Source organism: Apis mellifera, linkage group LG1 (assembly GCF_003254395.2).
Source record: "Apis mellifera strain DH4 linkage group LG1, Amel_HAv3.1, whole genome shotgun sequence".
Lineage (NCBI taxonomy): Eukaryota > Metazoa > Arthropoda > Insecta > Hymenoptera > Apidae > Apis > Apis mellifera.
Window position 1 is genome coordinate 11,900,716 of NC_037638.1, and position 21,586 is coordinate 11,922,301.

At 34.3% G+C, this 21,586-nt stretch overlaps 1 protein-coding gene and 1 long non-coding RNA gene across 3 annotated transcripts in view; one reads left to right on the plus strand and one right to left on the minus strand.

The window, feature by feature from the left end:
• Positions 1–1,521: 1,521 nt before the first annotated feature.
• On the minus strand, positions 1,522–6,429 carry LOC102655567. 2 transcript variants are annotated; one of them, XR_003305187.1, is made up of 4 exons: positions 5,757–6,429; positions 4,187–4,544; positions 2,351–4,057; positions 1,522–1,997 (listed from the first exon to the last, which is right to left on the minus strand). It is a non-coding gene; the product is annotated as an uncharacterized LOC102655567 (long non-coding RNA). The 2 variants fall into 2 exon arrangements; XR_003305185.1 differs by having other exon boundaries at positions 5,264–6,429.
• A 1,221-nt stretch (positions 6,430–7,650) lies between these two features.
• Positions 7,651–21,586, plus strand: part of LOC410035 (dorsal-ventral patterning protein Sog) — a 63,651-nt gene continuing 49,715 nt past the window's right edge. Inside the window, exon 1 of the mRNA XM_393520.7 lies at positions 7,651–8,666. Within this exon, the coding sequence (XP_393520.4) occupies positions 8,540–8,666 (127 nt within the window). The 5' untranslated portion in view covers positions 7,651–8,539. The remainder of the gene's footprint in view (positions 8,667–21,586) is intronic.

A 21,586-nucleotide genomic window follows, 5' to 3' on the forward strand; every position in this document is an offset into this window, starting at 1 on the left:
GAGAATAAAAATTACATTTCAGAGGGCTAATAATGAAACATAACCTAAAATCTCGAGCAAAATAGCAAGATATTTATATCAATCTTTATGTCTTCATGCTTTAATTTAAAATATCTATAAAATAATCTATAATAATTATATAATTATAATAATATAAAAAATATATATATTAAATTATCCAATAATATTATAATATAAAGCAATAATAATATAAAAGAAAAGAAAATATTACTTTTAAAATCTTTTTGAATACATAGATCATAAATAATATATTCTTATAGGTTTTTTTATAAAATCCAAAGAATAAGAGTTAAGAGATATAAGAAAGAATATAATCTAAGAATTCTATTGATTAGAAAACTTTTCATATTAAATAGTTAAAGCCAAAGGTTCATTTATCCAGATAATATAAGAAATAAATTATGATAAATTTACAATTTTCAACTTTTATATTACATTTCATGATTGCTGTGCATATTTAAGTTATATTTAAATTTTAATCGATAAAATACAGATATTTAATACTTATTTATAATGTTGTTTTTTCTGTTCTAAAAGAAATACATATTATTATTTAATAATATATTTTTAATCTCTGTAATACTAATCTATGTATTCAGTAGTATAACTATATCCTTGTACCGACTTTGATATTTCATTACATTTTATTTATAAAATTATCATTTTGTATAACAATAAGTATGGAATTTTTAATTATATAATATTATTTGAAAATGCACAAAGCATGTCACTTATAAAATTGCATCAGTAGATAAATTGAAAATAAAAAATAGGCAACGGTCAGTCAGTTGGAATTGGTTGCTTTCGTAACTTTCGTAACTAATCTCGCAGGAACATTTTATTCGTTGTATAAAACGCACATTGCCTCACGAGTACATAAAATCTATCGAATATAAATGGCGTTTTATACTTCTTAGTCAGTATCCAATAAAATGTTGACAAACTAGCCGATCTGGCTCGCCCACCGAGTCTTTAGTGAAAGTGGAAAAGAATTAATGTGAGATTAATTTCGTTTTATGCAGCCTAAAGACTCTTGGATGATCTGGTGAAATTTTTTTCATTTGTTTGTATTAATTTTAGTAAATTAGTCAAAAAGGATACAAAATTAACAATTTTTTAGTTAAAATTTATTAAAAATAATCTTTTTTTTTGTTTTGATATTCTATTAAAATATTTTGAAATTAAATCAATCCATTTTTTATTTGTTTCTTCTTGAAATTATAAAACATGCTTTAATTTGAAATTATAGAAAGAAATTTCAAAAATATACTTGTTATCCTTTTTATTATTAATTTTTATCTATTGAAATTTTAATAATACAATAATATTAAATTTTTCAATAATATTAAAAATTGATAAATATATTTATCAATTATAATATAATCAATTATATTTATCAATATATACATTTTTCAATAATATTGAAATTAAAGGATAAGATTGATAGATATTATTTTCTCAAATATAAATTAATATTTTTTTTATACCAATTGATAAAAAATAAATTGCAAAGAAAAGGAAACGAAATAATACTCAGTATAAATGTTGGTATGTAGTCAAAAACGAAGGGATCCACATTTGGCATGTGTCGACAATATCTCGCTCTTCGCATTCCACGACGAGTCGACAATAAGCATTGTGTGTCTTCAACACGTTATAAGCGAGCAATGGCTTGACTTTATTTCTCAGTTCTAAGACTGGCCGCGAGGAGAAATATCATTGTTAGAAAGGACAGCAGAAGGTTCTCTACAAAGCGTTACATCCGCTCATCGAAAGTTGAATAGAAATATTTCTCTCCCTTCTATGCTCTTTTTTTTATTCTTTTTCTATCTCGATTCCTTTTTGGTCCGCCTTAAATTTTGTCAAAAATCTATCATAACCGTGTCTTATAAATAGTTATTCAAATTATCCTTTTACATCTGTTCTTTCATTTTTTTCCTTATTTTTATATCTTGCTTCCTTTCTCTTGTATGAACCTAATTTTAATAAAAAAAGTAATATTAATAATATAAATAATTTATATTTAGTTTTAGTTTTTTTCATACACATTTTCAAAGGATATTTTATCTTTTTAATTAAAAAATAAATGTTAATTTATATGATCCTTTTTAAAAATCAAATATCACAAAAATTAGAATTCGATTATAAAATAGCTATAAATGAATATTTAATCATTTCTCGAAGCTTATAATCGAGCTTTTTTTTTTTATTTTATTCGGCGTGTGGTCCCGCGCAATGATCATTTCTCGAGCGCCACCATGGGCGACAGAATCCAACCGGCCACGATACAAAATTGAAATAAATCATTTCGTGATCTTTTGTACGTTACCAGCACACCGCTATCGTGATCCTTTTTTTTCCTCGTTATATCTATAGTTTGAATCTTCGACTACTTCTTGATCAGAATTTCTATGTATAGTTATACAATTGAATTTTCTTTCTTTTGTGGATGTTGACAAAAATCTTCCTTTTGATTTTGTTTTTAAATATTGAAATAGATAAATTAATATAGTGGATGATAAAAATAAGAATTAGCAATAATAGTTTTAATAGATAGGTTAAGTATAATATATACAATTGATGCAGCGTACTGAAATAGATATAAACATTCCTTAAATATGAATCTTTATGACATCTGCTTGTATTTTTACAGCTTTATTTTGGAAATTATTTTTTATATTACATACATTTTACTTACCTTTTATTTTTATAAATACATATTTATTTTTATAAGTTGGAAAAAATTTTTCTTAATACTTATTTTTCTATTTTATCATTCCTTTGGAACAATTATATTTCTCTCCTAAATTGTAATAGGTAAACTAGACGATTCGTAAGAACTTTTCCTCTCATAACTGTCGCTTGAGGCTACCAATCAAATATGAGACGTGTATGCGCACAAGATTATTTTCGATTCGGTGCGCATCAGCGACTCGAAACGTGTCAGAGACGTGTAAACGTCACGGAAAAGAATCACCACGCGGTTTATCGCCGGATTAGACGCTTTATAGCTGGAACTTTCAGTTCCGAAACAGTCTACGGGAGAAGAAAAGAAAAATAATAATAATAAAAACATCACACGCATCTCTGTGTCCTCCGTTCACACATCAAGGAAGGAGAGGAGCGGAGTGAGAGTTCTCTGAGGCGGTCTGTTCGCGAACACAATCTGCCGTAAAATTCGTTTCGTGGCGGAAGATATTTTTCTTGGAAATGAATTCACTGAGCGTCGTCCACGACGAATGTGCATCCGGCTTAATGCCCTGCTGCAGAACGAAGAATGCCGCAGGTATCTCACGTGGAATCTGCGAAAGCGTCGTCCCCTCTCGCCTTCGAACGCGAGACGCAGCCTCGGCCTCTCTTCGCCATTTTTCTTTTCTCACCTTAAGGCCTCACACGCACATGCTTCTCTCGCCTGTTCCCCTTCCCTCTCCTCGCGCATCCGTCGTTGCACCACCCCCACCACACCCCGTTCGTGCCCCATCGTCACCGCAGCCCTCTCCTATCCTTGTCACTCCTATCACTTTCCCCTGTCACTCGATCTCTCTTCCTCTAGGTCATTCTCTTCTCTAGTCAACCGTGCATGGGCAAAAAGTATAACGGCGCGACGATGAGACGGCCGCGCCACGATGTCGACAGACTGTCCTGCGAATTTTTACAAGCCGCTTAGCAATTAGTCACCCCGTCTTAGGGACTATTTCGTAACGAGTTTGCCGCTGCCAGTCCCGCCAGTGGAATAGAAGAGACCGGTGAGGAGGAGATACATCTCCCGTGAATCTTTCTTCTCCCTCTTCCATTTTATTCTTTTTTTTTTTCTTTTCCTTTTTTTCTCTCTCTTCTTTCGCCGTGGTTTCGAATCTGTATCCAGTCGATCTTTGGTGTTCGAACTGCCGAATAAAAGAAGGAAAAGAAACCGTATTCCTTTCGAGAACACCCTTCGCCGTTCTATTTTTAGATCCGAAGTGAGATTCGGGGGAGCAGCGTTGAATCGTCTGTCTCGATTGAAATTTCGTTACGGAAGGAGCATTAATGTCTGGTTCTGGAAAGAGATGACAGCATAGTGTTAATCATGAATTACGCTTCTTCGTTGATCCGCAGATATAGATTATATATATATATATATATATATATATATATATATATATATATATATATATATATATGTAACTGTATGTTTTTACGTATGCGATGGGCATACGGGTAGATTTGCATCCATTTATTATATAGACACATTTAACGTCTACGTCATTTCGACACATTTGTGAATCAACGAGAAGTCGAATCCATTCATTGTATATGTATAATATTCCGCTCATTGATGTATTTCCATGGATATTTATCTTCTATGTATCCGGGAATTCCTCTTTGTCGCTTAATGGTTTCGTAAAACGATCGCGACATTTCCATTTCCATCGTTCCATCACGTTACATCATTGGCGTAAAAAAGCTGCATAGAATTACATCGTAATATTCCGTTTCTTCTACAAAGTCTGACGTGTCACATTGGTGTCCATGTTCGTCGTATTCTGTTGTTGGAAATGTACATAAAAATATTCATCAATATGTATTAAGAACGAATATAAATCAAAGGTTGTCTAGCTTGTTTTATTTAGCAAAATAAAAAAAATTGTAAAAAAAAAAAAAAAAAAAAATGTTCTTTACATGTTAAAAGAATTATTTTTTTTATGATTTTTTTGCCGTAAATTATTAAATATAAGTTGAACTTTAGCGTGGAAATTTTTTACTTGATTATCTTAACTAATTCAATTTCAAGTAAAAAAACTATATTTAATTAATGGAAGCAGATAGTATAATTTAAATCATACATCTCTTAACGTAAAATTATTTTAATATTAATTTTTAATCATTTGTACACGTGAAAATGATTTGTATCATTCATTTGTATCACACATTTTTTTTGACATCAATGATACACTATGATTTTTCTATTAAAATTAAGATATAAAAATTGTACAATTTACAAAATATGTAGATATTAGGATAACAAAAATTTAGATTTTAGAGAAAACTTGTGATACTACTACTTTTATATATACTAATTACAGGAATAAGAAACATTGAAAATTTATTAAAGTATAAGATAAGTGTATAAAATATATTTCTAATCTTTTATTCTTTCATTTTAATAAACGTATAAATCAATATGTCAATAATATATGGAAATATTTCTGATACATATACATAATCGTGAAAGCAAGGAAAGTATGAAACGTCAAAAAATTACATTTCGTTCTTGCCACTCACTGATACCGATATATATTCGCCGAGTTTAGTGGTGCGTACTGGTTCTATAGTGGTAGTGCTGGCAGCCGAGTGCAAGTGGTAGTGGAAATCATGATAATGGTAGTGGCATGTGGTAGGGCACCCAACGCGTAGTGACTCTCGCACACTTCTTGAACACAGTCATTCGCGACACCCACCGCGATCGAGGTATCACGAACGGACGACACGAGTTCTTTACGTTAACCCCTGTTCTTCTCCCTCTCTACTGTTTTATATATATATATATATATATATATGTATGTACATATTTTGTGTGTGTATGTGTGTGTGTATATGTGTACATATATATATATATATGCATTGTATATACATATATGTATATGCATCTTTTGAGAAAAGAAATTAGTCGTACATACAAACGCTGTATCTTCTAAACTGTGTATATAGTGATATACATGCAAAGGAAGTGTGCAAATGCACGCGCGCGCACTTACACGATATATAGTATATCGAGCACGTAAAGTTGCACGCATACACAGAGCACGGGTTCCGGTGCGGCAGCGTGGTCGGCTATCCCCATAAAAGCGACGGACTCGACTGGCCGGCGGACAGTTGTCATCGTTGGCTACATCGGCGCATCGTGTCTGTGCTCTAGTCGTGTTTCGTCCGAATAATCGAGATATATCGGGGATAATAATTTTTTATTCAATACAGAAACAACAAGAGTTCCTTTACCGTCACGACATCTCCCACGCACGTGAACCCTTGAAGCTATTCAGCGCACTCTAAGGGATATGAAATGTACTTACGCGTTCCTTGAATTCACGACACAGATAGCAACGGAAGGAAAAATAGTGAATAAAAAGACACGGTGCGAGCCGGTTATTCGAAGTATCGTACTATGATCTCGTGATCGATTGATTTCGAAAACGAAAGAAAAAAAAAAAAAAAAAAGAAAAAGAAATCGATAAGATTGGCATTTTCGTTTGCTCATAGATAACGTGATATCTCAAACGATCATTGCCGAATTTGATGCGTTCCATAACCACGTTTGTGTTCATTTCGCGCAAATTGATATTATTTATTAAATTTTTTATCAACTTTCGGCATCCATCGGATGATTACGGTATACAGCACGTGGTTAAAAACTATTATAAGAAAAGAAAAGATAAACTAGTAATACCGAATGCAAGCGCCAGACAGAGCGACGCTTCCGCGGGCAAAGCCGTGTCCTGTCTCGTCTTTCGTATGTATTGAGTAACTTAACACACGGAGTGTGCGCACGTAACTGAACGCGTATATAAATACGTGAAGTTGTACACGTACTGACCAACGGCGCTCTTGCACACGCGTATACGAAAACGAAAAAGCAATTCGTCGTGGCGCAAGCGCGAAAGCAAAAGCTTTTTCGAGCGAGGCAGCCGAAGGAGAGAGACGGTGGTGCCGATGATCAGATACATCGGATTCAGTGGCGGCACGGACGTAGAGAGCAAGTCAAGTAACAGCTTCCCACCAGTCAGTCACTCACGATCGGTTAGTCAGTCACGGCAGTCACGCGCCGACCGTGTCAGACGCACGCTGGTCTGTTGGTTCGCGTGTAAAGAGGCCGGTGAACAGCGAGATATAAATGGGTGAAAAAAAGATTTAGTGTCAACGTCAACTAATTGAAAATCGTGCAATTATAGTCGGATTTTTTACAATCGATATATACGGACACGAAATATCGTTATACTGCGCATGCGCAATGCGCAAACACTTCGCAAACTTGGTCAAGATTTGGCGTTGACGATCACACGTTCAATCGCAACGAACCGGCGAGTCAAACGCGAAAAGCGCAAGCGTGTGTTTTCAAAGTGAGTCTCATCCGTGTCAGAGACGATCGAAAATGGTCGCCACTCGTTAATCTTCACCGATAAATTACGTTTATTCATTTCTAAATCGTTTTTGTTACTGCAAAGTCCCGGAATAATCGTAGCCATATCAGATGCGCATACCGGCGTTGTTGCATCGTGAGGAACACGACAACGTATACAGGGCTCGTAGGTTAAGAGAGTTAGTGAGGTGCGGAGGTGCGTGGAATTGTGCGCCGGTTAAAACCGTGACAGAGAAAAGAGAGAGAGAAGTGCCAAGCACTGTACGGCTTGCTTACCTCCCTGTTTCGTGTCCCTCTCGTCTTGAAACTCGTCGCTCGTTGTGTACCGCCTTATAAAACGCGCGCGCAGTAACACGGAACGCGCGACGACGACAAGAACGAGAAAGAAGAGCGGCGGGGAACAGGCAGTAGAGTCGTACAAACTCTCTGTGCTCTCTCGGTAAAAAAGAGAAATAAATAACGATAGTGCAAAAGGAAAAAAAGACGAGCAGACAAAGAGAGAGAGAGAGAGTGAAAGAGAGATACTATATATATATATATATATATATAGAAAGAAAGAAAAAAGAGGATAAATAGATAGATCTCTCCGCATGTGTGGAACTGGTTAAAAGAAAGAAAGAAAAAGAAAAAGAATAACGAACCTGCGTGTATACCTTAGCCTATTAAGCCGTCGGATGCGCTCGTTCAACGTGTCTCGAACGGTGCACGATACCTCGTCGCGTTATCTGCAGTAAATATTGCGGCTAACACACGGCCTCTCTGGGTCCGCTGCTGATTGTTTCTAATCATTATCGCACACGTTCGCGACCTGTGTACGCATACTATCGTTATACTCGCCGTTGTCACCGACTTTTTCGTGATCATAAACGTTGCCGCGATATCCGTCATTGTGTCGTTACATAGTATATTATTGTTATTATTCGCGAACGATTCTTTATATCATCGGTGTATCGTCGCGCGATACAGGATCGGAAAAAAAGAATCGGAGATGATGGTGTGAGACAACAGGCAGTGTCGTAAAGAGTGAGCAGAAAGTTTTGTGCAGTGAATGTTCGTTAATAGATCAGTGTTGCGGCTCTAAAGACTAGACAGAAAAAGGGCATACGTGTTTAGAGGGGTATAGAATGAGACAGATAATGTAAGGAATAGACAGAGTGAAAAAGAGGTAGAAATAGAAAATACGAGAGAGAGAGAGAGAAACGTATAAGTGAAAGAGAGACAACGCACAGAAAAAACGCGCTATATGCGTTGAAGCACCCGTGTACGAGTGCCAGCGACGAGACAGCGAATTGGACGTACGCGAACGCGAGTGTGACAGAAAAAATAAGAGAGAAAGAGATAGGAAGAAAGAAAGATAGAAAGAGAATCAAAGATACCACGAGACTTTTTTTAAAAGTACCGAAGATGCATTTCCACAGTAGTCTATTATCGATTTTACTTATCGTCATTTCTTGTCCTCTGACTGTTCGTACACGAAGAGTTGCTCCCTTAATCGAGGAGGACTGGGCTAGGAGGCCTCATCGCGCCGCCGGTAAGTCGCCATTTCAATCTTTTAATTTCAATTCCGTTCTTTCTTCCTTCATATTGCACGCAGTTTTGATCAATCGTGGAAACATAAAATAATTCGAAATTTTTTCATGTCAATGTTGTATAGAAATATTTTCGTTCGATATTTTTATTTGTTGTGATTTCATATACGTGCAATTTTTTTCCTTTAGAGGTTAGGAAATGCTCGAAAATACCAAATTTAATCGTAAACAATAATCTTCCACATTTACGTAATGAAAGAATCATGTGAAAAAAAGCGGGAATCGAACTCTTTTCGATTGTTTCGTTGGTTAATACTGCACAATGTATTTATTATTATTTTTTTCATCTCGTTTATATTTTGATAAATTAATATTAATTTTATTCGTGTATTACTATTCGTTATATAAATGAAATACTTTGAGAAAAATAATAAAAGAAAACAATCGGATAAATAATTATTTCTTAAACATTATATTCTCTAAACATCTAATTCTGACCCAGATGTCAGAACAAGTTAACGGATGTGTGTATTTTAGTTTACCGTGCAAACGTATTGCATGATGGAACCATGAACGCATATCACATGTTGCTATTTCATTGAATCGAGAATTCGATTCTATGAATATATTATATAATTTTTTTCTCGATTATTTTGAATATCAGTATTTCGATAAATTGTTTAACAGTATATACACATAAATAATTAACAAAAGAGTTTTCGTTCTTCAATTTATTCGTTCTATTACAAAACACATATACGAGGTTGAATAATTTGAACAAAAATGTTTCAAGCGAGGAAATGCGGTTGTATAGTCTGAGATTAATTACAGTTGCTTCTAGATTACGTAGCGTAATACTTACCTTTGATAACGATCGAATTACTATAACGTATCGAATTTAGATTCCAGTAATCAATTTAATGAAGAAATGATAAAAAAAATCAGGCAGGAAAAAAGAAATATCGATTAATTTCATTAAATTAGCTTCAATCGAAGTTTATTAAATTTATTAATAGGAAACAATAACTCCTCTCCAATTAAAAAAAAAATATATTTTATTCTCTTAACTATTAATATTGCAATAACATATATAATATTGCAATAATTTCATTTGTAATATAAAATTCTCGATCAACATACGTATTATATTTATGATTTTTTTTAGATCTATTAGAAATAAATTAAATTCCTTAAAATCAGAATATTCCGAGGTTCTTATTTTTTTTATTTTTCGTTCATTTCATCCTCGAAACACATTGAATCGATCGAACAAATATCAAAGAATAATGTAATGAATTTTTAAAAGCGCATGCGCATCGTTGGTTTATCAACGAGGATATGAAGTACAAGGCATAAATTATACTGTCCGTTAAAGCGTGAATCTGTAAACATACTTAACGTAATGATACAGTGCTCGTCGCGTTGACATTTTTGCGGCGACGCGTTTCGAACATCGACTTCGTTACGCGAATCAAGCCGTGGGGGCTGCGTAGTAATTTTCTTTTCTGCCGCATCGTTTAAATTACACGTATATCTGAACAACCAATAACTCGTTTAACTGCATCCACATACCGTAAGCGGTTTACGTTCGAGTTGAACAACTTCGGAACTATACGTTGACCCCAAACTTGCAAGAGTTAGAAAGAGTATATGAGATATCTAATATCTAAATCGTGCACAGTTTAATGGAAATGTCGTTATGATTTATCGATTACAAATGAGAAAGCTTTTATAATTTCTATAATTATTTTTAATCTATTTAATTTATTCAAATAAAATTTAACTGAAGATATATAAATTAAATATTCTTAAATAGAGTTTACAATCAAATCATAGAATTAAAATTTACTTTTATCATTTTATAAATAATAAACAATTAATTATATTTATATTTAAATATCAATGAAATGATTCGTTTCTAATAAAATTATAGAATAGATATTATTGATGAGAATTCATTTGAAATAAGAATTTATTTAAAAATATAATATGATACTAAAAATCTTGTAAAATTTTCAAAAAGCATTACTATTTCAACTAATCTATTGAGAAAATTAACAAATTAGGTAAATAAATTCAATTAATTAATCCACATTAGTGATAATGTTTTAGAAAATAAAAATTATAGGTTAGAATTTATCAGTTTTCCATTTTTGACTCAACCATTATAATTTCGCGAATATCTGTATAAAGATAATAAAATATAATACATGCTCACACAGTTAAAATAAACGGAGCTCTACTTAGTTGTTTTTAATGGAGGAAAATCGAGGAGTACGATCTAATTAATTAAATTGATAGGTATAGGTATATGTTTGTATACTATATATATATATATATATATATATATATATATATATATATATACATTAAATCATTAAATAATAATTTTAAAAACATTTTAATGTAACGTACTTATTATTTGTTGATACAAGTACGAGTTTTTTGTCGATAACCGAAGGTGAATCGATACGATGTTTTTCAATTAAAATTAGTTTTAGAATCTATCGACGAACTATCGATGTATTTACTTTTACTTTTGTATTACGATAAGCCGCCACATGTCGGAAATATTATATCGAAGTCTGAAGAAATTTTTTATAGACACACACTATTTGAAACATTATATTTCGATAGATTCTGTTTATTATTAAATAGCGTTTATCGCATAATTGCATAATATTTTTGCAATATAAAAATATAAAAATCGATATTTTTATTTCGTCTTTTTATTAAAAAGTCTTTTTGTTCCAATATAGATCGTAATTATGATTTTTATGAGTCTGTAGTTTTACAATATTTGTAAAAATTTTGCAAATATTTTTAATTAAAAATTAGAAGAATTATATATTTAATAACATTATTACGATCTATGTTAGAAAAATTTTTGCGAGAAATAAAATTCGAGTCGAAAGAGTGGAACAAGTAGAGTTCTTAACATGATCTGCGACATGAAACTTGGAACGTTTCGAAGAGAGATCTAAAGTGGTCCGTTCTTCTTCTTTATAAGGATCTAGCAGAGTCCAGTATCGTCTGTGGCCTCTCTTTCTGCCCTATTTCTCTCTCTCTCTCTAGTTGCTTTCTTACTCTCGTTTTGTACTTGCTCTCCACGGCTACTGCCTTATCTAGTTACATTGCCTATACATTGGATAGAATCCGCCATGTCAAAAACCGTGGTCTAAATGGGACGCGAAAAAAACCGCGTCGGCACCAACTCTATTGCAAAAATTGCTGTGATGAGAGTAAAAAATCGTCTCTAGATACGAGCTTTATCACCAGTGACATCACACACAGTGCACCACTTTATTCGGTTATCGTGACAACAATAAAAACGGGAGCAACGATATCTCGCCGTTGAAGCAAATTAACCGATCATTACTGTGTCTCTTTCAAACTCGTGTAAATCTAGCATAACGAATTTCGAACGCAATAATATAATTTTTTTTTACCTGACAAATAAATTAACAAAATTACAATACAATATTTCTCTTTCTCGATAGTGCAAAGTGAGAGATCATTAAAAAAGATTTTTTTCGCTTCAATTAATATTTGTGCGAATTTTCTAGAAAAATCCGTAGTCCAAGGATAACATATTCACTCAGCCATAAATAGTAATGCTTTTTCTAGGCTTAGTTTCCTTTAAACCTCCGATACAATTGAACTAACAGTAACATAAACTAATACAATCATAATAAAAAAAAAACATGTAGAGATATGTCTGGAAAGAGATGGAAATAGAATTGGATTAATCGTAAAATGTCGCTAATTGATTGATTTGGCGGAATACAAATCTTCAGACCAAGGGGTCCAGTTAGTGAACACATTTGTAAATACCTACCTGACCTACCTTGATTGATTTCTGGTGGCCGTGAGGCTAAAGTACACGACTACCTGTCGACCCTGATAATTTCCGTGTGAATTACCAGCTGATTTTGAAACATTGTGTACACACACAAATTCAGACGAGTCACATTTTTCGTACTTAATCTTTAATTTCGAACTAAATAGCTATTAAAGATAATTGGGTAGAAAATAAACTGAGCGAAATTGGATCATAAGATAATGTGAGGGAATGCTCAACTCGATACTTAAAATGGTAGCTTAGCGAAGGCATTTCAAAATTATTTTCCAACATTATAAATTTATTTAACAACAAATAATTTTTTTATACGTTACGTATGAGCACACACGAGGAAGTAAATATGCACATTTTCCTGGCAGAAAAATCGTATTAGTATTTCCTGCATATAACGTGACATTAATCAGTAAACACAGTGTAATGTATCATATAATACCACAGATGGCATTTGTATCGAGAGCGAGACCCCCACCGTGATCCTGCATCCACCTAATCTACCTATCTCAATTAGCCAAGGCAATCCTCGGCCTTCTCTCGTTTCAGATCGCATTAGTTTTATGTTTTGTAAACCTTACTCTCTTAGCCGACGGATCATGTATTTGCGTGAATTAAGTCGTTCATGTTGGAACATTCCGTGTCCAACATCCGTCGGTACAGTATTACACATATACCATGATAGGAGGGAACGTTGGAACGTGTCTCATCGTGACATCTCTGTCCCTATTTTCCTATCTTCGCTCTTCCTTCGTATCGTGCTCGTACTCGTCTCCGCTTTCTTTTTCTCGGCCGGCCACCTGCTTAACGTAGCACGGCCGGCGCTAATCTCAATTAGTCTTTATTGCCGGCTTGGCGACGCTGAACGACGGTGGGTTTCATGCACGGACCATGGCTTAATGCGCTTGCCGCGACCTCACACGAACATTCCAGATACGCGACAGGATCGCGTAGAGAGAGAGAGAAAAAGAGAGAGAGAGAAAGAGAAAACGACTTGCCGACTGTAGAGAGTAAGACCTACCTGAATACCGCCCGGGGCAAGGGTTGTTGATCGAGAATTTATCGAGACTAAATAAACTGTAGAAATGGATAATTAAAGGCGAAACAAGCGATCGATGCAGAAAGGTCAGAACTAGGTGACGCGCAACAACCATTTTGATCGACAATTTGTTGTTTTTATTCGAACTTGTCGGATACGCGTCGTATACGGATTATTTTTTTTTTACAAGGAAGTTGTGTTCGATGCGGATTGGTAATACAATGTAGATATTTATATTTAGAAACGTAGTTCAAAACTGTTCACATTACACGTACATATATCGTTACGTGTAACGTCGTTAATTTACAAATCATTGTATGAGTTTCTGTACGTACAGCCTTGATGATATCTTGCTGCATAGCTTGTCTTCTCTCCGTAACTGTTATTGCACTCGAGACACAAAAAATGTAGCATTCCATGGAAGAAAAGGAAATGAAGGTCACCTTGAAATCTACCAGCATGTTTAACAACAAGAAATAATCGATGCTCGATGCTTGGTATCCAACCAAACAACTTCCGGGAGAACTATTCCTTTATGCTATTTCAATTATTCCCATATATATATATATATACACGTATAATTTTCCTGATATATAATAATTAGTCTAAACAATAAAAAAATACATATGATTCACGCAGAAGGATTAAGAAACATCGTGAACGCACGTACGATTCGATCGATTCTAACAAATTTCTTTCAAAGTTTATGGGAATTCATAGCGATGCGTGGTTAAAAACGTTACCTAAGGTCTCGCGTAAATGAATTTTATTCACGTGCGGCATAATTTTCTATCTCTTTCTCGAGACCCCCTCTCGTAGTTACTCGCACATCGATACTCGCGATTCTCGCTACACGATATGCGGCTAATTGGCCGCAGCCACGAAGACAACGTGGCCGTTGTGTGTTAAAGAAGTTTAGCGAGTTGATGTATGTTTTAAAGTAGGTAAAACGCGACCGACTGCCTCTGGCGTTGCTCATCACGCGAATGCGCGCGCGTCCGACGGTTCGGCTCTTGCTATTCGTCGATTCGCGGTGAGACCAAGGCCTACCACTAGGCTTACCACCTTCGTAAAGCGAGTAGTTTGCCCTTGTAGAGGGAAGAGAGTGTGCAGCGTTTGCGCAGTGGTGGAAAAAGGGTGACGATACATTGTTGCGACAGGCGCGCATGCTCTCGTGTGTCAAACGTCTCGAGTAATAGTCCCTTCACCGTAAAGCTTTTTATTTACCTACGAACACCACAATCTCGTTCTTTCTCGATTTGCCTATGAATTCAAGATCAATTATCTATTATGTGCGTTATTTTTTTTTTTTGATTATTTAACAAAACTAAGAGCAAATATGTTAATAAATTTACGCCATAAGAATATCATATTCATATCCATTGTTTTAATCGAGCAATAGAGCGTCATCGTTCCGCAATTTTAATTATTACCTCGTTTTTCATCGATTGACGTAAATCAACAGCTTTCACTCATTCGAATATATATGTATATACGTATTTAAGATTTTTTTTCGAATAGTATGAAATACCATAGAGATTGTTTTTCGTATAGAAAAATCTATCTTTTTGATTAATAATTTTTAGTTATATTATTTTTTTATACATAGTTTTCAAGATTTCAAGATTGATTTATTTTTAACTATTCTTTTTTAAAATTGAATTTAAATTTCTTCGTTCAAACGTTTCTTTTTTACGAAAATTTATCATGTATAATCATTCTAATCGATTCATTGAAATACATTCTTGCATAACATCCTAGTAGGTGAGGATTTTGTTTGCAATAGGACGCGTTGAAAGTGATTATTCAATTTTCAATTTATTACATCGTTACGTAGAAGCGTTTTATTTATGAAATAAGCCATTTTTCTTCGGTCCAGCGACTAATCATTGTACGTTATGTTACGTTTCCGATGGCGTTGCACGCATCATCGCGTCAACAATGACTACAATGTAAATTCTATTATGCCCATTTCGATCCTATTGTCAGTCGAGTTCAAATCCAATAATAGAGCGCGGTCGGATAAATAAGGCACGATCGTCCTTGATATATCGACCTCCTTACGAAAGCTTGGACGTATTTTTAATTCTCGAAATCACATTGGACAAATGTGACTGTTTTCTCACGTTACAAACGCGTAAACACGATGACCATGTCTTCTGTTTCTCCATGTTTCTCTTCCTTTCCCTTTCCCTCTCCCATATCCTCTTCGTCCAACTTCGAGCCGAGTTGGAATAAACGATCGCGTGAAATGCATGGGCGGTCATTTGATTCGTCTAGCGACGCGTCTGGGATATTTTTTGCACCGCGATATTCTCGGTGCCGTATTTCATTTTTGTCGATGTGACGTATATTAGACGTTCTAGAACGGTTTCGCGTTGAAACGCTTTCTATATCTTTTTCCCACTTTCCTGCACTGACTCTGCACGGATTTTATTTTTATTCTCGTTAAACAGAGACTTTGAATTCAATATAATTTTTCAATCGTAGATTTTTGATTAGAAAAGTATTTTATTCTATTCTAAAATAGAAAATATTTACTTTAGATATTTTATTTTCACTATTTAAAGATGAAAAGAAACATCGAAAGCTTGTTTTTGAAATGAGAATATCAATTTTTTAAACATGCAATTCATTGTTTAAAAATATTTATATTTGCAATATTTTTTATATAGCTTCGAAAATAATAATTAATTGATTTAATTGTAGTTAAAAAATATATAAAATATGCTACGTTAAACAAAGGAATTGATAAAAAGCGCGGAGACGGAAAAATCGATATACACAGGCTTCGTGCGTATTGTGTATAATGCAAGCACTTTCAACGGATTCAACGTTTCTTTCTCCATAGTATATGTATCAGGATTCACGTGGTAGCTAGTGTTAATCACGCTACTCAACGTCGCGCGGGCACGGTTAATCGCATGACAAATATATAGACATCTATATTCACTTGGCTCGAGCCAAAGAATTTATATAGAGAGGAATGCGCGAAACTCAGCACATCTCAAAGGATCATACGTCGAGTCACGTGTGTTTTGCCGGGACGTGCCTCTCGATTTATGAATAGGTCTCTCTTTGCGTTCGGCACCGGCACGTGAATGCTTTTGAAGAAGTGTGAAAATAAAAGAAACGAAATTCCCCGTGTAGACTTGTGATTCCGTACAACTGGCACTGTCGAGGAATAGTTTGCTTTTCGTATAATCTAAAATAACTTGGTCAAGTCAAAGTTACGGTTTAAATCGGAATATACCGGAATCGAGTCACAGACAGGTTAAGTTCGTTTGGAAACCTACATGTTTGAACGTATATAATTTGAATCGGTAATAAATTTAAAGGATTATTTATATTATTTTTAATTTATAAAAAAAAAAAGAAAAAGAATCAACGTGTATCGTATTCATTGTGTTAAAGAAGTGGCCGAGAGCGTATTGTTTGTCGTCGAAAGTGAGGTTATTTGCAGGAAAATGGCGATATGATAAACACAAGTGTCGCACGATGTTTTGACTTGCCCGAATACTTCGGAAACACGATATCTCGCGCTTGTTTATTTTAAGAAATCCGTCCCCGTGATCCGTACACATGCCTTCTAAGCGAGTAAACCGGGTGAATTTTTCACATATGGCAGTTTACACGCGTTCTATCCCAAATTTCGAAATTTTTCCTTTATACACGCACAGACGTTTTCTTACTCGTAGATTTTAATCAATTTTTGCATTTTATTGATACATAGAGATTTTTTTTAAAAGCTGAGACAATCTTTCTCTCTCTCTCTCACACTATTTATCTATCTATCTAGCTATCTATCTATTTATCTATCTATCTCTCTCTCTTTCTCCCTCTCTCTCCTGCCTCTCGTGCAAGAAAGGCTGCATTACCGAGAGAGGACCGCGTATATTTAGACGGGCTGCAGACACAAAACGATTTACCACCACCTCCACGAATGGTTTCTTCGTTTCACTCCTCCCTTTCATGTTCTGTCTATCATGCGCGCAAGCTGATCGCGTTTTTTCTGTATTTCGTTTCACGTCGCTTCGGCAATCGCGTTCGAGCGTAGCGAGTCTTCGTATCGCGCTACGAAGAATCCATTTATTTTACCTCGTTTAATCTCGAGAAATTTGTATTGGAAATGTATTATCGATAAGAAAAAAAAAAAAAGGAATCGTTAATTTTTTTATCGAAACAAATTTATTCAACAACGGATTTCGAGAAATAATAAGGGATTTGTGAGGTTATGGAAAAAATGTATATTTTAAGCTTTCGATCGGAGATTTGTCACGCATGGAAGATAATCTTTGGAATTACGCAAGTACTGCGTCGATGAAAGCGTGGACCTTTAACCGCTCATTAAGGCTGTAAGAGGTATAATACTTATCTGATTGATGATTGAAATCATACAGACCGGACAGGGCACGGCAGGATACACGAAATAGCATGTCCGCTCGTATTACCTATCGAGCAACACTATTTAGGTGTGGTTTTGCATCCAATGAATTCCATCGCGTCGATATCAGTTTTAACGCTTTCGATTGATCGTGATTAATCTTCGAGCCGAGTTATTTTATTCTAATCCTAATGCGATTAGAATGAATTATCTAAAAAAAAAAAAAAAAAAAAAAAAAAAACAAATTACCGACCGAGTAAATTTTAAAGCAGCAGTAAACGAGAAATAACGGTCGACGAGTTGAAATCTTTGAATAGATTCGTGTAGAGATAATTGATCGTGTCTTGTCACAATGTAGCATTGTAACAGTTCCGATTTCTCGTATAACCACGTCACTCTCTGGTAGAGATATTATTATAATATTGCAATTCCGTAGACGAGACAGCGTATTTATTAGAAACATATGATGACACGTGATGATACTGCACTATCTTGCGCCCCACCGGCTATCACGTCATTCATCTTTCCTAATAGTTGGCGAATAACACCAATTTCAGTTCACACACGTGATCCGTTAGAATCATCATGTTATTACCCTTTCAGCCGATGCGCTGACTTGCAGGATTATCCAACCGTGCGAATTACCTCATCGATAATTATTTCTATTTATTCGTGATGCGCGTATTTTTTTGTTTACCATTTATCGATTTTATTTCTCCAAACTCAATGAAACGAGTCTTCTTGCTATATTGAAAGCTGTATATATAAAATATTATATACATCTATCATGTATATTCTTGTAGTTTTAAAAAATATTTTTCAATTCATGTCTTATATTTACATGAATGTTTTCAGTAAATATTAAGATTTTATTCGAAATGGATAAATGATGAGAATTAGAGTATCGTTTATAATTGTTTTGTGTATTAAATAATATTTAAGTTAGAGATCAGTCGACGTGTTTATGTAGGCGAGCAAATAACTTGGATGACAAGTAAATAAATGACATGTAAAGCATCAGATGAGTCTAATTGGGGGACGAGACAACAATGATGCCAGCGGTTAATCGTTTGACATTGTATGCAGATACGTGTGTTCCGTATCCGTAGGTGATGATCGTATGGGAAGAATGCGTTAATTTCGTTTAAGCGAGAAATTCACTATAATTTGAGAAGAAAGAAATTGCGGGCAGATTGTTTGCTGTCGCGTTGAAGAAGACCAGGAAAGCATGGTTGGAAATTGACATTCACGAAACGATCACGAAGTTGAGACATATTGTAACCAAATAAACTGTGGGCTTTAATTCTATCTGGGTTATTAATGATCTGTTATTACGTAAGCAATTGTCTCATACTTAACGCAACTATGGGCCGAAGAAGAAATTACCAGCGTCATACAGTGTGCAATTTACATTTCGTGCTGTGCAATTTCGATCGATAAAAAAAGCATACAATACACATTGCTATTCTAATACCATTAGATTATGGAATATACGTGTACAGAGAGCCAAGGTATCTCCATAATGGATGGTAGTGAATGTAAAGAATATATTTAAATTCGGTGAATGAGTAATCTTGAAGCAAATATTTGCTAATAATTATCAGTCGGTCTCAAGGTCTTTACCTTTCTCTGCGTGATGTCTGTCGTTGTATCCGAACTTGGTGAATGAAGACTGTGAAATGTAAAGTAGGAAGATGAATTTAAAAAATAAGTTTTGTCTTATTTAAGTAGTTTATCCGAAGTTCCCTCTTTATAGAGCACAAATTAAATCAATTAAAATTTATATCTTTTATAAATATTGATCTTTAAGATATAAATATTAAGTTAGGTTAAGTTTAAATTTGTGTAAATAGTATTTAATATTTAAAAGAAATGAATTTCACTTTTATATGAACTTTATTGATATTATTTTTTGATTAATATAATGCTTTATAGAGAAAATAATATAAAAGTTATATTCTTATATCGTTTATGAATAATTAGCTAATGATCGAACGACATTAATTAATTCTATTTCGTTCATTCTATAACTAACTATGATTATTAGGAGTATATAATAATCCTGCCCGAACTTCGGAACAATTCGTAAAAATTCGTATGAAATCGGACGCAATCGGACATCATCGGATAGGATCGGGTGAGATCGGCTTTTCAACTGTCTTGCATTGCTCAGTATCTTAAAAGTTTCGAAGAAAGAACAAAATCAGGTATGTATTATCCGAGAAAAAGATTAAAAGATTATGCTTTTTGTATTTTTTTGATTTGATTTATTTTATAATCGTGATTATTCTAATATAAGTATGTGAAAAATACGCTTCCGTTGTTACTAGTTTTTCATAGAAAGTAGTAAAAATTCCAGATAAAATAGATACATTTTTAGTGAGTTGATAAAAGGTCAAATACGTGATTCGACTGATAGAAATATAGCCTGGTAGAAATACGTATATATATATATATATGTTTAAACGTATACTCGAAATCATTCGAAGTCCCGAGACATCAAACGGTAATCCAATTTACTATACCATCATTTCGTTTTATTACGTGAACGGCATACATTCATCGTTATAGCCAAACATTGTTGGCACAAAAGAACATGACCAACGATAAATTAGAGTTTGTGTCGTAAAGGTTCACGATCGACTTTCTCAGTCACATTGAAATTTCGGTGTTAGAGGATCATAGGAAACGAAGAAGAGTTGATGCACGCTCGGATGGTGTCTGTTAGAAATTTGTTAGAAATTATTGCACGTATTCTGATATATCGTATCGTCTGTCAGCGCATAAAATTTTGTATTGCCACCTAGGAAGGATTGAACTTCTTTCAATTCGTGGAAGGCTCGTGCTTTTAATGTTACAAACACACGCATAAATAATCTATAGCATGCGATTTGTCTACGTTGGTAAATAACCGTTACATTAGTCTGGTTTCACGTTGCGTATACATTGGGCAGTTTCGACCGTTGCACGCTGTTGAAACAGTTTTCACTATTCCGTGCTCATGGAATATTTATTGTAAAAACGTGATATCCTTTTCTTTTCTTCTTTCATTTTAAAATTGTGAAACCTGGATTTTTTTTTTTGCAAGGCCTCATTCATAAATAAATAGACGTACATCTATCGTTGCATAATTTCATGTGATTAAAATTATTATCATGCGTGGAAATTTCAGATTGGCGGTGACCAAGGGGCGCCTGTAGAGTTTTTGCCTAATAGAATACAAATGGTAAAATTACGATCCCCACTACTATTGTTCTTTTCAACTGAAATTACCATAATCATTGACGCATGGCCACGAGTGTTTGTTTGTTTAAGCGAAATCTTTATGAAAGTCACGTTATATCTTTTCGAACATATACCATACTAGAAATCGAAGTCGTCGTGTATCGTCTGTTTTTTTTTTTTTTTTTTTCTTTTTTTATACTTGTTTACACACCATTTGAACTTAACATTTTTATTCTTTTCGTCAACAGTTTACCGGTCGTATAATCGAAATTCTGAAAAAAAGATTCTGGCCTTCCGTTTTTCTTCGCCCGAGCTCGTCACGTTTCTGTAACAAGTCACAGGAAAGAAAAAACGAAGTACACCGCTACCGACATGACTTCTAAATGGAGAAGAAAGGGAAGGAGGGGAGGGGGGAGAGTAT